The 18,839-nt window shown below is 40.2% G+C and overlaps 1 protein-coding gene across 5 annotated transcripts in view; it reads left to right on the top strand.

Annotated features, from left to right (window-relative positions):
* MED14 (mediator complex subunit 14) overlaps positions 1–16,161 on the top strand; it is a 72,399-nt gene extending 56,238 nt beyond the window's left edge. For 3 of the 5 annotated variants that reach the window (XM_082446365.1, XM_082446367.1, XM_082446364.1), the window contains 9 exons: positions 1,338–1,449; positions 4,444–4,575; positions 6,561–6,743; positions 7,658–7,893; positions 10,333–10,512; positions 10,609–10,716; positions 12,154–12,279; positions 12,701–12,893; positions 15,548–16,161. In XM_082446365.1, coding sequence (XP_082302491.1) covers positions 1,338–1,449; positions 4,444–4,575; positions 6,561–6,743; positions 7,658–7,893; positions 10,333–10,512; positions 10,609–10,716; positions 12,154–12,279; positions 12,701–12,893; positions 15,548–15,621 — 1,344 coding nt within the window. In that variant the 3' untranslated portion in view covers positions 15,622–16,161. Of the gene's footprint in view, positions 1–1,337; positions 1,450–4,443; positions 4,576–6,560; positions 6,744–7,657; positions 7,894–9,968; positions 10,090–10,332; positions 10,513–10,608; positions 10,717–12,153; positions 12,280–12,700; positions 12,894–15,547 lie in introns of those variants that run through there. The other 2 variants (XM_082446366.1, XR_014258754.1) reach the window with 2 other exon arrangements.
* The last annotated feature ends 2,678 nt before the right edge of the window (positions 16,162–18,839 follow it).

Genomic DNA, 18,839 nt, shown 5'->3' with positions numbered 1-18,839 from the left:
GCAGTGGTTAAGAATCCACCTGCCAATGCAGGGGACACGGGTTCGAGCCCTGGTCCGGGAAGATCCCACATGCTGCGGAGCAACTAAGCCCGTGCGCCACAACTACTGAGCCTGCGCTCTAGAGCCCGCGAGCCACAATCACTGAGCCCGTGTGCCACAACTACTGAGCCTGCGTGCCTAGAGCCCGTGCTCTGCAACAAGAGAAGCCACCGCCATGAGAAGCCCGTGCACCACAACGAAGAGTAGCCCCCGCTCCCTGCAACTAGAGAAAGCCCGCATGCAGCAATGAAGACCCAACACAGCCAAAAATAAATAAAAAATAAATAAATTTATTTAAAAAAATGCAACCAAAAAACACAGGAATGTTCATAGCAGCATTATTTATGCAAAAAATTGTAAACAACCCAAATATCCGGCAACAGTAGAATGAGTGAGTAAACTGGAGTATATTCATACAGTGGAATACTTTACAGAAATGAAAAAAGCTATTGCTACATGCAACGAAATGATGAATTTCACTGACGTAATGTTGAACAAAAGAAGCCAGACACTAATGAGTACATTCAGTATTTATATGAGATGCAAAAACACGCAAAACCAAGCTTGAGTGATGGAAGTCAGAGTTTGGGGAGGCGATAGAGACTTGGAAGGTGAGTGAGGGAGGCCTCTGGGGTTCTGGTAATGTCCTTCAGTATCTTGATCTATGTGGCAGTTACATTTATAAAAACTCATCAGACTATACATTTAAGAGTCGTGTGCTTTACTGTATGTGATTCATACCTCAAGTTAAAAAAATAGACTAGGAAGAATTACATTGTCATTACTGGAGATGAAGGTGAAGGTGAGTAGAGGTCAGGCTGAACTACCATATTTCACTGACTCTAAAACTCCACCAAATGCATTGTTTTTATGTACTGCCCGAAACAACACTGCCAGTTCAACTACGACATGCCATGAATTGGAAGACACACACTGATTTCAGAGATGTTAAAATATGGGGGAAATTTATCTTAGAATCAGTCAAATGGTAGATAAATAATATAGATAAATCAGTTATATGGTAGATAAAATGAGCAAAAAACATCTTGGGGGCTATAAGTAGTGGTACTGCAAGGTCAGGAATGAGAATGTTGCTATTTTTAAAACATTTTGAAAGGGAGTTTTTTAAAACTTGCATTATTGTTGTGAGTTTTGGGCATTTTCATACCTCACCTTTCCTATTTGGTAACCAGTGATGTGTGTAAATGTTAACACTGTAGCTCTTTATTGGGGAAAGCCACACTCACATAATCTGCATGGTTGGCCATTTTACCAGCATGGAATTTTCTTCTTTTCAGCCATTTCCAAAGCAGCCAGGATCATCAGGCGCTTATCCTCTAACTTCGCCCCCTACATCTTATCACAGCACAGTTAACCAGTCTCCCTCTATGATGCACACACAGTCTCCAGGTAAGATATTACTTATTCTCTTCTTGTGTTCAACTTTCAGATCCAAAATAGACACACGCATACACACACGCACACACACACTGAGAAATACTACACATGTAGCCTTAGATGTCAGAGGGAACTGCTTTGCTAGTCCGTGGCTGGATATTTGCCATTCATTCATTATGGCAGGGTTGTGAAATCTGTGTTCATGATTCAGGAGCACTTTTAAAAGGTTTGAGTTAAGTGGAGTTGTTGTCACCCAGAGCCAGACTCATGGCGCATCTCCAAGAATCACAACATGATCTATGTCAGAGGTCGACACACTAAGGCCTGTGGGCCACATCCTATCCACCACCTGGTTTTGTAAATAGTTTCATCGGAACACAGCCACATCCATTTATGTAGTGTCTGTGGCTGCTTTCCCGCTACGACGACCCGTTTCAGAGAAGCCCCCTTACAGAAGGAGTTGGCAGAGCCCAGGTGTATGTGAACAGTGCCCCACCTCAGAGTCGGGCAGGCCACGACCTGCTTGTCTGAACAAGATGGCTCTGTTGGCGACCCCATGAAGTGCGCTGTAAAAACTGCTGGAGAGGGACTTCCCTGGCGGTCCAGTGGCTAAGACTTCGCCTTCCAATGCAGGAAGTGCAGGTTCGATCCCTGGTCGGGGAGCTAAGATCCCACATGCCTCGCGGCCAAAAAACCAACATATAAAAAAGAAGCAATATTGTAACAAGTTCAATAAAGACTTTAAAAATGGTCCACATCAAAAAAAAAATCTTTAAAAAAAAATTGCTGGAGAATGCCAAACTTTGACTTTTAACAGAACAATTAATTCGTTGGTATGTCTTAAGTGCTTGCTCTGTGTCTAATGCTGCACGGTGCTGGGGATTCAGCAGTGAGCCCGATAGCAGTCCTGCTTCTCGAGCTTACCTTCTAGCAAGGAGCACTGGTATCGGATTTTTAGGGTAGGTGAGCCCTTCCCTGCTCATCAGAGATGGTGGGACCCCAGGTGAAGACTTGGAAGTCACTGTCGTGTCATTGAAGGTCCCTGAACCCTGAGCTGGTGGGAGACTCAGACCCTGTGAAGCTCCGACAGTAGACAGTGTGGGAGCCTGAGGAGGAGCAGCTGGGGAGCAAGGGGGAGAACGGGAAGCGGGGTCCCAGCGCCCGAGGGGAGGGAGTTTCTAGGATGTGGGTTGAGACTGGTTTCGTATAGAAGGAAGGAGAGATGATTATTTTGAAATAATTTTAGTAGCAGACAGGTATATAGTGCTTCCTGTGTGCCAAGCCCTGTTCTAAGCACTTTACCCTTTAATCCCTAGGCAGTAAACGGGTAATGCCTAGGGATTAAACAAATTAAACGAATTCGTTTATTCCCTAGGGAATAAACGATTAACCGAATACTGAGGCATGGAGAAGTTAAGTCACTAGTCCAGATCACACAGCTAAATATGTAAATATAATACTTAAAGGTTAATCAAGTTGATTAACATTTATTGAATATAAATATGTTAATATTGAATTCATACTGTATTGAATTAGTACTGCCTTAGGTATTATAGAACATTAAAAATATGAAACTCTCTTACATAGTAGTAGAGAATTTGAAAGCTGCTGGTATTGAGGATAGTCATGGTAATGTAGCAAGTATTTTAATGTTGCACTGATAGTTTTGATAGCCATAGTCCCCACCCTTCATCATCCTAAATTAAAGCTAGTCCTGTGGCTAAATACCATCTTTAAGCTCATGTCTCCGAGTTTTTTATAGCTCCATCTAGGCCTCTCCCCCAAACTCGAGTCCTGTATTTTCCGGCTAACTATTCAGCATTTCTATGTAGATGTTTAGTCAACATCTGAAACTCAGCACGGCTGAAACTAAATTCCTAACACCCCCCAACCCTGCCCTGTGCTGCTTCTCCCATAGACACTGCATCTCAGCAAGTGGCAGCTTCTTCCTCCCTTCCTGTTACTTGGGCCAAAGCTGTAGGAGTCATGTTGGACTCCTCTTTCTCTCACACCCACAGTCAGTCAGTTACCGAATACTGTCAGCTCTATCTTCAGAATCCATCCAGAATCTAACCACTTTCACCATCTCAGCCTTCACCCTTTCCCGAGTCATTAGCCATCTCTCACCTGGGTAATTGCAGTTGCCTCTAACTGGTTTCGCTGCCTCCTGCCCTACAGTCTGTTTTTCACCAGCAGCTAGAGTGATCCTTCTGGAAAAGAAGTTAGGTCATGACTCCTCTGCTCCAGACTCTGCAGTGGCCTCCCATCTCATTCAGGGTAAACCCTAAGTCCTTAGAGTGGCCTACAAGTCCCTGTGTGATCTGGGACCCTCCTCCCACCCTCTGACCTAATCGTCTTTCATTCCCCCCTCCCCGCCTTGCTCACGCTGTTCCAGCCACACTGGCCTCCCCCTGTTATTTATAACTGCTGCTACCATTGGGGCCTTTGCACTAGCTCTTCTGATCCTTCACTTCACGTCTCAGCCCACATAGCCCCTTCTCAGAGAGGTCTCTGGTTGCTCTGTATAAAGAACAGCACCCACCTCCACCACTACACGATATAGCCCCCTTACCTTGCCCTGTTTTTCTCCATAACACTTAGCATAACCTGACATATATTTGTTTGTCTTTCTCATTATACTAGAATATAAACTCCATGAGGGCAGGAATTTTTGTCTCTTGTTAACTGCTGCATCCCCAGTACCTACAACAATGCTTGGCATGAAATTGATGTTCATGCCTACTTGTTGAATGAGTGAGTGAGTGGATAAAAAAGTACACTGGATTTTTTTTTTTAAACATCAGTCAATATAAGAGCTAGAATTTGGGCCCCATGGAATTGATGTATCTCTTTTTCCATACTGAAATTGTTCCAGTTTTTCTTTGTGCTACTCATGGGAGCTTTACTACTTGTTTCTTTAGTCTGTAGAGAGTCTTAACTCGGGGTCCTTGAACAGGACATAATATGTGTCCTGCAAGATCATCTATAATTATTTTCCTTTATTAGGAAATCTGCATGCCGCCAGCTCCCCCAGTGGGGCTTTGAGAGCCCCATCACCAGCATCATTTGTTCCAACTCCTCCCCCTTCCTCGCATGGAATCTCAATAGGACCAGGGGCCAGTTTTGCTAGTCCACATGGTGAGTCCATACCGGAAATCACTAGAACATAAGAGTTTGATGTGAAAGTAGTTTTTGTTAAGTAAGTTTTTGTTAAATAAATTTTCTTCTTGCAAAATTAGCACTTGTGTATTGGGGAAATAGCAAAAGAAAGTACGTTTTTCCTGGGAATTCCCTGGTGGTCCAGTGGTTAGGACTCTGCGCTTCCACTGCAGGGGGCCCGGGTTCGGAACTAAGATCCCACGTGCCGCGTGGCGCGGCCAAAAATAAGAATACGTTTTTCCTAATCACACAACGAAGAGATCTACCAGTTAGTCTGTCTGCTTCGCACTCTCTCTCCCCGTCACTCGGCCTGTCACGCACCCCCGCTTGCCTGCCTGCCCGCCCAAATCTCTGTTGCTCTATCTTGCTCTCTACCCATCTTCTTCTCTCCCCTTAAACACCACCCCCCACACACAAAATTGGGACCCTACCATATGTATTGTTTTGAGACTTGAATTTTTTAACTCAAAAATTCTATTTTGAATTTGTTCAAAAAGATAAAGAATAGAAGAGGTAGCCAGTGAGTTGTTTCCTTTCGAGTCCACCAACCACCTAGTTCTTCCTCCCAGAGGCATTTAGTGCTACTGATTTCGCGTGCATTCTTGGAGGGATGTCTTATGCGGATTGTTCTTCCCCCTCTCTTTTACACACATGGCAGCATACTGCACACCGTGTTCGGTGCCTTACATTCGTCACTTAACTGTATCATGAATCCTGTGCCAAATCTGAACATAAAGAGCTTCCTCAGGTTTTACAGCTGTGTAGCATCTGTGATTTTCCTCTTTACTATTAATATTTGCAGGAACATTTCTGTCAGTAAAAACTACATCATCATACTAAATGGCTTCATAGTATCCCCTTGTCTGGGCATACCATGATTTAACCGTTCTCTTATTACGATACGTTTAGAATGTTTCTATTTTTTCACAACTGAAAATGGTGTCTTCTCTGCTCACAGGATTATTTTCTTAGGTAAGTTCCTAGAAGTGGAATTGCTGTCTCAAAGGGTTTGAGAAATTCTAAAGCTTTTGAAACATACTGCAAATTGCTCACCTAAAAGGCTGTACCAGTTTCCTCTAGTATTGTACAAGAATGTCTGTTTTCCTGCATCATTGCCAACAAGGGGTATTGTGATTTTTTGAAATCTTGGTCATTTTGGTAGGTAAAAAATGGCATATTACTGTTCGATGTGTGGTTTTTTGATTATTAGTGAAGTTGAACTTTTTTTTAATGTTCATTAGTCTTTCGTGTTTCTTATTTTACACCTGCCAGTTTATATCCTTTGCCTATATTCTTGTGTTTTTTCTTACCGATTTGTAAGATTTCTAAGTAGGGAACATTTATTCTCTGATACATGGTAGAAGTATTTTCTCATTTTGTCATTTGGTTGCAAAGAGGTGTAAATATGTTAAAAGTATCTGCAGGATGAAATTTAAATATCAGATTGTTCAGGAGGTCACTGCTTTCAAAATTTGATTCTTGGTGCATTTCTTAGTCACTGTACCCTTTACTAAATAAAGAAAATGGAAAATTCCCTCTCTTCAGCCTTCTCTGAGTAGAATGAAAACATAATTTGTCAGGGTTAGTTTAAAAATATAAGATTTCTACCCTTAACGGAGCTTTGAGATTTTTTTGCTTAATATTTTCAAACATAGTGTTTGTTATATAGTGTAAAGTAGATTGTTACATATTACACATCTTGAAGCTTGTGTAAAGGTAAATTTTATCCTTTCTCAGTATTTTTTTATCTCCCTAATTTTTGTATCATGTTCAAAAGTACAAAAACTACACCAAATAGAGATTCAAATGTGCCATGTGCATCAGGCTTCAGTGAAATATCTTACTGAAAGACAAAATAAAATATCACCACGTGGGGTTTAAGCATTTGAATGTTGTCAGCTATTTAACAGCTTTTCAGCTATTAAAATATAGGTTTTGAAAACCGTTTGTTTACTTGTTTCCAGGAACCCTGGACCCTAGTTCTCCATACACTATGGTGTCACCAAGTGGACGAGCAGGGAACTGGCCAGGGTCTCCTCAAGTGTCTGGCCCCTCACCAGCAACACGCATGCCTGGGATGTCACCAGCCAACCCATCACTACATTCTCCAGTTCCAGATGCTTCTCATTCCCCTCGAGCTGGAACAAGTGAGTGTCATCGACACTTTTATGTTAGCTTTTAGGATAACCAATAAATGACCTGTTTTAATCATTCTATCCTCATCCTCACATTTGAAAGTCATGACTTAATAAGGATACTCAATAACTTAAACTTTTATCCATTTAGTAAATTGGTTGTAACAGTAGTTAAATTTGTAAAAGTCGGGCAAAATGTAAGAAAGGGGAATGTCTCCTCCAGAAGTCTTCTGAGGTGAATCCTGTACCTCTGTTATGACTACTAACTTAGCTGCACTACTAGACCTTAAAAGATACCTAAAGGTAACTGACAAGGTTATGCAAATTCACACAGAAAAGAAGAATTGTACACATATGTTCATTAGCTTTTGCCATGTGACTTTTAGTGGCTTAAAACAACAATCATATGTCCACTCGCTGTTCTGCAGATTGGCAATTTAGGCTGAGCCCAGCTGGGTGATTCTTCCAGGCTCTGCTGGGCTCACTCATGCATCTGTGGTCAGCTCCTGGGTTAGCTGGGGCCTGGCTTCTCTCTGCTGCTTGTGGTCTCATACTTGATCATGGGCTTGCTCACCTGGGGCTGGACAGGATTCCAAGAGAGTCAGTAAAATCCTAGGCCTGCAGCTGGCCCTGTGTCATTTCCACTGCATTCTGTAGGCCACAGCAAGTCACAAGGCCAGCCCAGATCCCAAGTAAAGAAGTAGACCCCACTCCTTGAAGGAACTGCTGCAAAGTCACACTGCAAGGGACCTGGCTGCAGGGAGGAGAATAACTGTAAGGAAACTAATATGTGATTGTTAACACCACAGGGAGTAACGGAAACAGTATGGATTGCTATAGAAAAGCACAGGTGTTTAATAAAAGCAAAACAGGGAACAACGAGATTGTGTGTATTTGTAAAAAAATGACGTTTTCCTTCCCAAAAGGTTCCCAAACGATGCCCACAAACATGCCTCCACCTCGTAAACTACCTCAGCGCTCCTGGGCGGCCTCCATCCCTACCATCCTCACTCACAGTGCCTTGAATATTTTACTGCTGCCCTCTCCAACGCCAGGCCTCGTGCCCGGCCTAGCAGGTAGTTACCTTTGTTCTCCGCTTGAGAGATTCCTTGGATCCGTCATCATGAGACGACACCTTCAAAGAATTATTCAACAAGAAACGGTATGTGGGTACCTGCTGGATTCCTAAGTGGTGATTGTCAAAGCAGGTGCTAAGTTGCTTCCTAGAATAGGATCTGAACTGAAGTGCTATTCCCTCACCTCCTTTAACCAGCCTGTTAGAATTATGTTTTGCCCTCCACCCTAGCATTAAAAATGGATCCACTATTTTCTTTTCCATTCTTACATTAACAAATTCCTTCACTTATAATTTTCCATACTGTAGCTATCATGGACCTGGAGATAGGTCCCCACGATACCATAGAACAAGTGCACCCAGGATGTGACTTGGTAGAGAATAGTATGTGAGTAACTACTTGCCCTCTGGAATGCTTCTGCGGGCAGGCTGACTCTGAATCTGTGATCATAAAATTATTTATGATCACAAGGATGAAAGCTACTTTTTAAATACATGAGCAATTGGGGATTTCCCTGGCGGTCCAGTGGCTAAGACTGCTTCCAGTGCACAGGGCCTGGGTTCGATCCCTAGTCAGGGAACTAGATCCCACATGCCGCAACTAAGAGTTCGCATGCCACAACTAAGACCTGGCACGGCCAGAATAAATAAATAAATAAGTATTTTTAAAAAACACATGAGCAACTGAATTGATTTAAAACTCTTATAGAAAAAGACTTCTATCCTGTGGTGATACCCTTAGGAGACAGTTCAGAGTTGAGAGCACCAGTTCTATAATCAGGCTACCCCAGTTTGTAGCCAGGCCATGCCACTGGCTGGTACGAGCTTCGGCACATTTCTTCACCTTTTTGATAATAGTAGATAGTAGTATCTACCTAACTCACAGCAGTTGTGGGAATTTGAGATAACTTCATATAAAACCTTTACATAATGTTTTGGTATTCAGTTACATATTATTTATAATAATTATTATTGATATTTATGTTAATGAGGTAGTCAGAATGGTGAATGTTTAAAATAGCCTCTGCACAGATGGCACCAAGCTATTTTGCAGCCTTCATATTCAAATTTGAAAGAAAGAAAAGTTTTAACGTAAGTTGAAATAAATTAGCATTCAAAAGTAATCATCAGACCTGTGATCTAGCCTCACCTCTGCCACTTAAAAGCCATGTAAGCTTTCAGCCCTTTGAACCTCATTTTGCTCATCTGCATAATCAGCATATTAGGCTAGAGCAGAGGTCAGTAAACTATGGGCCTGGAGGCCAAGTCCTGCCCTCCACCTGTTTTTGTAAAGTTTCGTTGGAACACAGCCACACGCATTCAATTGCGTACTGTCTGTGGCTGCTTTCATCTCTCATGGCTTCATTGGGTGGTTGCAGCAGAGACCATAGAACCTAAAATATTTACCAACCCCTGGACTAGCATATCGTCCCAGTCCAGATCTAACATTTTGTAATTGAACTCTTTATTCTTTTTTCCTACTGGATCTTTTTTTAAAAACTTATTGTGGACAATTTTAAGCATATACAAAAGTAGAGAGAATCGTATAATAAACCTGTCTGTTCTCATCACCCACCTGCAACAGTGAACTCACACTAATATTGTTTCATCTATAACTCCTCCTCCCAGATTGTTTGACAGCAAATTCTTGACATCATTTCATCCATAGTTTTTTTTTTTTTTTTAAACTTTTAGGTTTATTTATTTATTTATTTATGGCTGTGTTGGGTCTTCGTTTCTGTGCGAGGGCTTTCTCTAGTTGCGCCAAGTGGGGGCCACTCTTCACCGCGGTGCGCGGGCCTCTCATTATCGCGGCCTCTCTTGTTGCGGAGCACAGGCTCCAGACGCGCAGGCTCAGCAATTGTGGCTCACGGGCCTAGTTGCTCCGCGGCATGTGGGAATCTTCCCAGACCAGGGCTTGAACCCGTGTCCCCTGCATTGGCAGGCAGACTCTCAACCACTGCGCCACCAGGGAAGCCCCATCCATAGTTTCTTTATCATCAGATTTCTAATTGGTGTCCAGATTTCCCAAGTTGTCACAGATTTTACCATCTGAATCAAAATCCATATATGTTCTTAAGTCCTTTCTAAACAATAGGTTCCCCCTCCATTTCTCATTAGATAATGTATTTGTTGAAGAAGCCATATCATTTGTCCTGTAGAGTTTCTCACAGTCTGGATCTTGCTGATCACATCCCTTTGGAATCATCTAACGTGTTCTTTTGACCTCCATATTTCTGTAATTGATCAACCCTGTGGATCTGACTATGAATTCACGCTCAGGTTGGTTGTAATTTTGATAGATGGTGTTATGTTCTTCCACCAAGAGACACATAATGTCTGATTGCCCCTGTTTGCCATATGGTTAGCAACTGTTGTTGCTCAGTGCCTAGATACCTTTTTGTGAAACAGGTATCAACTTAGTTGTTTTCCTTTGGAAACATTTCCCTAGTTAACATTTTCATTTTCTGTTTGACTTACATATTATTTCACATGCTAATTTGATGCATGCTTCTTGTTTTGCAGCTACAGCTGATAAATTCCAATGAACCCGGAGTGATCATGTTTAAGACTGATGCGCTGAAATGCAGAGTAGCCCTTAGTCCCAAAACCAACCAAACACTTCAGCTAAAAGTGACACCCGAAAATGCAGGACAGTGGAAACCTGATGAACTTCAAGTTTTAGAGAAATTCTTTGAAACAAGAGTATGTGTTTCTTAACGCATAATTTTAATACAGTCAGTGAAACAGGAGTCAAGGTAGAATGAAGAGTAACTTAACTTGCTTTATTTATCCTTGTAGGTTGCAGGACCGCCATTTAAAGCCAATACATTAATAGCTTTCACCAAGCTGTTAGGAGCTCCTACACACATCCTCAGGGACTGTGTGCATATTATGAAGCTAGAGTTGGTAAGTTACAGTGACACACAGACTTTTCTAGCCAGGTCGGTCTGAGGAGGTTGGAGTTGGTGGGAACAGTATATGTTGGTTTTCACCCATTTATGTTATGTACTTCCATTTTTCTCTTGCATTCTTAATTTTTAACTTAAATTTTATTTGTTTTTGGGTAGGTAACACAATCCTCTTGTATCTTTTGAATTTAGAACGAGGTGATACAGTGGGAAATTTCGCATCCGTCCCTATCCAGCCATCTAGTCCTCCTCCCCACAGGCAATCCAAGTTATCAGTGGCTTCTCTCTTATAAAAAGATACATTTAATATACTCTTCCTCCTCCCCGATCATGAAGTAATCCTCCCGTGGTTTCTCCTAATACTGTTACGGATTCATTTTGTAAACTACTTATATATTTGATCCATTTAAAATGTATCTTGGGGTCAAACGGTGAGGTATGGGCCCAATTTTTTCAGATGCCCCCAACTGCCCTAATACCATTTATTGAAAAATCTATCCTCTCTGGGGAGATTTTTAAATGCCTCTTCTTTTCTATGAAAGTATACAATTATATAGCTGGAATCCAGATGGCAGCTAATTTTATTTTTCCAATCTTGCAGTAGTCCTTTCATTTTAATGTTTCTAGCATTGCTTTGGGTAATTCCAAATACCTCACTCCTTTTTTCAGTTGGTATTTTATTATTAATATTGGGACGGCAGCGTTCCTTTGCTAGTAGTAGTCTCAGCATTTGGCTTCTGCTCTGATAGGCTATAGGAAACATTATTTATGCTTAAAAAAAATCCATTTGAGTTTTTAAAGGAGTAAATATTTATGTCACTAAAAAAGCTCCAGTAGATATAATTTAAAATTATTAATGCAGTTTGACTATTTTGTTTTAGGGAAGGAGTTGGAAATGAGACTGGGAAGTCTAGATTGGCACCAGTTAAGAGCCTTGAATGCCAGTGTTGGTCCTTGGGGGGTGGGGGGGACAGCATGGATCACTGCATGTCACTGAGCATTTGTGAGCTAGATGAGAACCATGCTCTAGGACACGTGTCTGGCAGTGGTGTAAGGATGGATTGGGAGAGGCAGCCACTGGAAGGGACCATTAGGGGGGCCACGGGAGAAGTAACGGAGCCCTGAGCTCAGTGGCATCAGTGAAAATAGAGAGGAGGGAACAGATGTCAGAGACACCGAGGAAGGAGAACCCGCAGGCCTTGGGAATTAATGAAGTGGGAGGGAAGGAAGGCGAACATATCATATAAATCCAGAGCTGACTCTTCAGTTAGGAACTTCACATGTATATTTCCTTTTAGAAAAGGCAGGTTATCAACTTTATGATCTACTGATAATTGAGTATAAAATTCCGTCTAACCTTTCAGGCTCCTACACTAGAATATAATTTTAAATGTTCATATGACTTTATCATAATTTTTTTTTTTTTCCAAAACAGTTTCCTGACCAGGCAACACAGCTAAAATGGAACGTTCAGTTTTGCCTGACGATCCCTCCCAGTGCACCGCCAATTGCACCTCCTGGGACACCTGCTGTGGTGCTGAAATCCAAAATGCTATTTTTTGTGAGTACCACCTGGCGTGCACATGTGTGTGTGTGTGTGTATGTGTGTGTGTGTATATGGGTGCAGGTGCGCAGAGCTTCTGAGGGAGAAGCCATTTGAGGATAACAGAGCATCTTTTGGATAACTGCAGAAATTACCTGTTGCTGCCAAATATAGGCGCAGATCCCTTAATTGTCAGTTTAGACCTCGCATAATCTTGGTTCCTTTAGTAAGAAATATATTGAACTAGGTAATTGTGTGACACAGTTGCATCTTAATCATAATATTTAGTTGTTTGTCACTTTTCTTGTTCTATTTAATTTTCTTTTACTTGTATCTTAATCTGACAGTAGAGGAAATGATAGTACTTTTGATACATTTAGATAAATATTTTGTTTTCTTACTGTGTTTTTATTCTCTTTTGTTTGTGTTGTGTCTACAGCTTCAGCTAACTCAGAAAACATCGGTCCCTCCCCAAGAACCTGTTAGTATTATAGTTCCAATCATTTATGACATGGCTTCAGGTACCACCCAGCAGGCAGACATTCCCAGACAGCAGAACTCTTCTGTTGCTGCTCCCATGATGGTCAGCAACATTCTGAAGAGGTTTGCAGAGATGAACCCACCACGACAAGGTACATGACCAGTAGATGATATTTTATTGCATATATGTTATAAACGTTCTTTTGAGAGATCCCCCTTCTCCCCTCTGCTTCCCTCCTTACCCACCTTGCCCCCCAGTCCTAGTAGTAGAGCTCTGGTTGCCGTGGCCCTCTTAATGTCTGCCTGTCGCTTTCTTCCTTTCTCACTGGTTCTTCAGTTTTGTCCATGTCTCTGCTGCCTGGACTTTATTTTTGTTAGTGATTTACTATTGGGACTGACCCAGTTGCTAATGCCAGAAGCTTGTATTTATAGCACACGTTGCCACAAAGCCCTAGGTTAGGATGCTAGAATTTTCCATGGCTGTGAACTCCTGCCCCACCATCGATACGTGCCACTCTGTACATCACCAAGTTGAAATGCATGTTGGTTTCTCCTATTTCATGGTTCAGTCATGAATAGAATAATATCACTCCAACTTCTGTATCTTCTAAATGTTTTGTGAAGAATAAAAGCTGATACAAATGGCATCACTGCTTTTTGGGCTTCTTATATAAGTGTCAGGCGGGTGCAAGTGAACCTTTTCACCAAGTGCACAATGAAGCTCTCAAACTGAACATTTTCGAAGAGATCAGAATGATTCTGGTAGATAAACAAGGTCCCTTCAATACCGGAGTATCCTATGCTTAACACGGAACTTCTGGCAGTGCTAAATTTTTTATTATAAAACATAAAGCTCAGCAAAGAGAACTTCTCTTCCATTCTGCTTATTTCTAACATTAAGGAAATTAAATTAAATTTTGCTTATTTCTAATACTAAGGAAGTCCTCTATATCTTTCTGTTTAGAATAGTATGATAACAGAATTAGTTTTTTAAATGAGGGAAAGTTGTTCTCTGAAACATTTTTTTAGGTACCACAGTGTCAAAATTTTACTAGACACAGGAATCATGGGAGAAATTATATTTTCAGCTGTTTGTTGCCCCATATTGTGTACATAGACAAGTTCTCACCTACGTATAGTTTATAAGGAACGCACTGGGCAGTAGAGAAGGGTGTGCTTCTTTTGTTGTAATGCTTCTTCCACTTCTTACAATTTTCTGCTTTCATCCTTTGACTTCTCTTCTTTCAGCTCAAAATAGGTCCTTCAGAATCAAAGTTCAAAGCTATCAGCATTTTCCAAGTAGCAGTTCAGTGTAACTTTGATAATGAACACCATTCCTTCGCAAGCAGATGACTATCATTATTATGTCTCGTGGAATTTAAAATTTAAAGGAAAGAATGTTTGATCCTGTTGGGATCGAGCAAGTTTTTCTCCCGATCAATAACGAAAGTGTGTTTTTTAAAAAAGAAAAAGTTGTAACTTCTTTTATTTAAGAAATTGTTGCGATATTTTGGAAGTATTTTTCTTTTTTTCTTTTATTTGACCTTAGACTGGTTAAACCTTTGGATTTTTCTTTCTGTACCGTAATTCTCCAGTAGTTGGAGAGAAGGTTGCAGTGACTTGCGCAGGATCACTGCACATCCTGCCCTTTGCCGGAAGGCCATTATTCAATTGAGGTCTTCACTTCCCTTGCTCTCAGCCACTGTAGCGTTAGGCCATGCTCTAGGGAGAGGACCCGGTTTGGGGTTTCTAATATTTACAACTGGTTTTGGTTTATTGTATTGAAATATTTGAGATATATATATATATATGTGTGTGTGTGTGTGTGTGTGTGTGTGTGTGTGTGTGTGTGTGTGTGTGTGTGTATGTATACACACACACACACACACACACACACACACAATAAGTAAGAGGCAGGGTATTTCGTTCTTTGAGCAAAGGGGAAATTCAGAGGATGAATCATTAACCTCCCCCAACCACCCCCCCATACACACGCACACAAACAAATCTTGTTTTGGATTGTTGGTGTGCCATAATGTAGCCTCCCTCCCCTCCTCCCAAACTCATCACTTCCTCCCCGCTGAAGGAGGAATCATTTTATTTTTGTATTAATTGATTTTAACGTTGAACTCCAGAAGTTGATCAATTCCTGGAAATTTGGGGGAAACTCCAATAGATGTCATAGACCTGCACTGTCCAGTATAACTGCCACTCTTCACATGTGGCTATTTGAATTTAAGTTATTTAAAATCAAATAAAATGTAAAATTCAGTTCCTCAGTCACACTGGCTATATTACAAGTATTCAGTAGCCACAGCACACATATAGAATATTTCTGTCATCACAGAAGGTTCTATTAGTGCCGTCGTGGACATTTTTATCTGGCCTTTAATGCAACATCAGAAGGACACCATTGACGTTGTTAACTAATATATAAATATAAAATTAGATCTTTCATTAGATTGAAGAAAAGGTCGTCAGGAGCCTTGAAGTCTGACTTCAAAGGTTTAGCCAATGCTCCAGTGTTTCTGTAGAGAAACTCTAGGCATATTGTCTTAAATTCAGATCTAACTGGGAGTTGCCCAAAATGTCTTAAAAATGAAAAAACAAAACCCAAACCAAGTATCATCTGATACTTAACACCAAAGCTTAATCCCCTATAATCCCTGCAGTTAAAATCTAGTCTTTTGTTTTGGTCTTTAAAGTTCTTGCTAATTTTAGATTTAATTACCCCTACCCCCACCGGTGTGTTAACATCATCTTTCCTGTATTGCGAATAGCTAATGACCATTTTTCTCTGTTGCAGGTGAATGCACAATATTTGCAGCTGTTCGTGATTTAATGGCTAATCTTACACTGCCCCCTGGTGGGCGTCCATAGACACTATTGTTTTTAAACCAGGAAAGCTGACAAAAGAGACAAAACAACAAAAAAAAAAATCTGAATTCAGCCTTCAGTTTAAAAAAGCAAAAGGACTTTTTTGACTTTAAGAGCTGAATATTCTAAAGTGGCAAAAATTTTCAGGGTGCACTTCTTTCATCAAAAAGACCATCAATCTTTTGTATAGTGAACTTGTATAGTGTGTTTAAATGGGACACATTTCAAACTAGGTAATACATCAGTGTCCGTTTGCCAGTAATAGATTTAATATTCTGTTTTATACTATAAAGTTATGGAAATGCCAAACTTGTTTATTTAATTGTTTTCTTATGTTTTGGGTGTAATAGTCCTTTTTTGGTTTTTGTTTTGTTTTTTAAGGCAGGCCTGTCATTTTTGAATACTGTAAAACTGTGATAAACTTTATATTGAAGCTGTATTTTAATATGACCGCTTTGAATCCTTACATGAAAATGTTCTGGGAGTTGTTATAAACACATCCCAAAGAAGCAATATTTAATAAAACTAGGTTAAAAAAAGTGACACTCACTTGTGTGTATATCAGCTCTGTAGACTTCTCAGGGCCTCCCTTCATCTTTAACCTGGTGGGGCCAGTAATTAATTTCTAATAATACATGTCTGAAATTTGACCAAAACATCTGCTTCTTTGTTTCAAGGTTAATTTATTTTCTTTAAACATTCCTAATTTGACTGGTGGTTAACACTTAAGACCTTGGTTGTCTTTCAGTGTAGGATTTGGGTAAAAAAGAAAGAACCCAATCTTTGAGAACAGACAGTGAGTAGTTCATATTGATCAAGGATCCCAAATACTGCAGTCATTCTCTGTTGAGGATGTGGGAACTTTTCTGTTAGGCAAATTTAGTTTACAGGATACTTCTGCATACAGCATTAATTAGGAAACCAAGAACTTGAATGCTCTACCCTTGCATGAAATTTCTGTGACGTTTCTTTATCTTGATTAACTTCTCCCCCTTGCCTTCCCCACCAAAACTGGGGTGGTTCTAAACAATCCCAATTTAATTTATTGTCAACAAAATGATAAAATGTTTTACCTGGAAGAAACCTGGTGCAGTCCACTCACTTGGAAGAATCCAAGACCCAGGGTCTGCCCAGGGTCAAATGGAGTTTCTGTTACACATCTCAGCAGAGTTTCTGTTTGGAGCACTGTGCTGTCTCTCCCAGTCAGTCGGGAACTTTTTTAAGCTTCAAAGAACATGATCCAAAGCAAAGGTCTTCTGGAGACTTGATGTTATTTGGGAAAGTTTTTTAAATGGTAATACCATGCTGAGTTATCTGATCACTGTAATACTGGTTCTCCATGAAATTTTAGATGCTTTATCTAATTCTACTTTAAGATGATTTAATTGAGCTTCTGTGACTATCAACTACCAAATTCTAGTTTCAAGCATCTCATTGCAGTTAATATCTGTTCTCAACTTTGCTTGATTCTCCATTCATTTCTGGTCAGAATTGAGGCCTTCTTTGCCTTTCTTCTATGTCTTATTTCTGCCTTCATCTCCTGCTTCTCACCCAACTCTGCCACTATGCAGAAGCAGGTGACTAAACTTTTATCCTTCCCTTAACTTACCTTTTATCCTTCTGTTTTTGGTTCACCTTACAATGGTAATCACATCAGTTTGGCAGTCTGAGATGTCTTTATCAAGGGTCAGCCCTTTCCTATTTGGAGCTGAATCCTTTCTTTCATGTAGAAATCTACATGTATATACAAGAAATGTATTTTTATCTGCAGGATAATATTGTCTCATAATTTTATTAATAGAGTTAAATTTTCAGGCATTTTCCCTTTTAAGTGTGGTTTTGAAATATTAATTGCATTTTTAAACATGATGCATTCAGTGGATACTTTTTTCCTTATTATAAGTCATCTCTGAATGCGTTGTGCAAATCAAAAGATAGGATTCAGTGAACAGAATTTGCTTTTGATGCTTATGAAGAGAAAACCCATGGATGTGAATTTTGATATCACGCTTGATACTTGGAATTGGTGCATACTTTGTTACAGCTGGAAAACACTTAGCATTTGAATCTTAGGTTTCATCACAAACTATGTCTTTTGCCTCTTTTGTTAACCGAGTTCCATCAAAGGGACTGGATGCCCATAGGGATTTTGCCTAATAGGTGGTTTGGGTCTTTAGTGTGTTTCAATGTGACTTTAGAAATTTCAGTAATAAATAAAATTTATACAAGTTTCAGAGAACTACCAACTCTCTAGTTAATTTTCATGAAGACGTTTTGGCTAGTAGTCTGGTTTAATATTAGCTTAACCTTGAAGAAATTGGTCCTGATTTGCCACATTCTTTTCTCCAACTGCTGAAATGAGGACTCCGCGCTTCCAATGCAGGGAGCCGCGGGTTCAATCCCTGGTCGGGGGACTCAGAGCCCATGTGCCGCGGCGCGGCCAAAAGCTAAAAAAAACAGAATGTATTAGAAGTATTTTCAGAATTAGAGAGGAAGAAAGCGAAAACTCTAACAGAACATATCAAGTTATTAATAACAGGAGCGCTGAACTTTATGTTTGAAAACTAACGCTGAGTGAGCTAAGTGCAAGCATAAACTAAAATATACATGATTTTAAGTTTAAACACCACTAATAACTTTACTATGTTGTAGTTAACACAGTAACCTGTTCAGCGACAGGATACTAGATGGCCTGTTAGTCATTTTTTGGATCATGGTTAATTTGATAACTTCAAGACGTACAATTTTGCTACTCTAAATCTGGGTCCAATTTCAACATAAAAAAAGATATTTCTTTCTTTCATGGTTTCTTCCCCAGAAGAAATACCTATTACATTTTACTTTAATCCAGTTTACTATCATCCAAGTGTTCCTGATATAAAATCAATACACAGAAAATTATAAGAGAATTTATACTCAGGGAACTTAAGGGACAGAAAGGAAAGATGTTAATGTATATTTCATTGTTCCTTGTGGAATTTCCTTTTTCATGTGGTTTAATGGGAATGGACAGTTTGTCTAAGGGAATGATTTGAAATTTACTTGGGATGGATTTAGTATCGAGGTTTTTAAGAAAAAATTAGCAGAGGCCAGCCAGCATTGTGCTGCAGAATTCCAGGAGACTATGATCCACTCACGGTTTTCTATAAATTGCCTCCATTTCCAGGTGGCCAGTGATTTGTTAAAATACTTTGCCCAGGAATGACTGATTGATGAAAGGG

The sequence above is a fragment of the Balaenoptera physalus genome, assembly GCF_965194825.1.
Source record: "Balaenoptera physalus genome assembly, chromosome: X".
Classification (NCBI taxonomy): domain Eukaryota; kingdom Metazoa; phylum Chordata; class Mammalia; order Artiodactyla; family Balaenopteridae; genus Balaenoptera; species Balaenoptera physalus.
The sequence above is the reverse complement of the archived record's forward strand: the minus strand, read 5'-3'. Positions and strand labels throughout refer to the sequence as shown.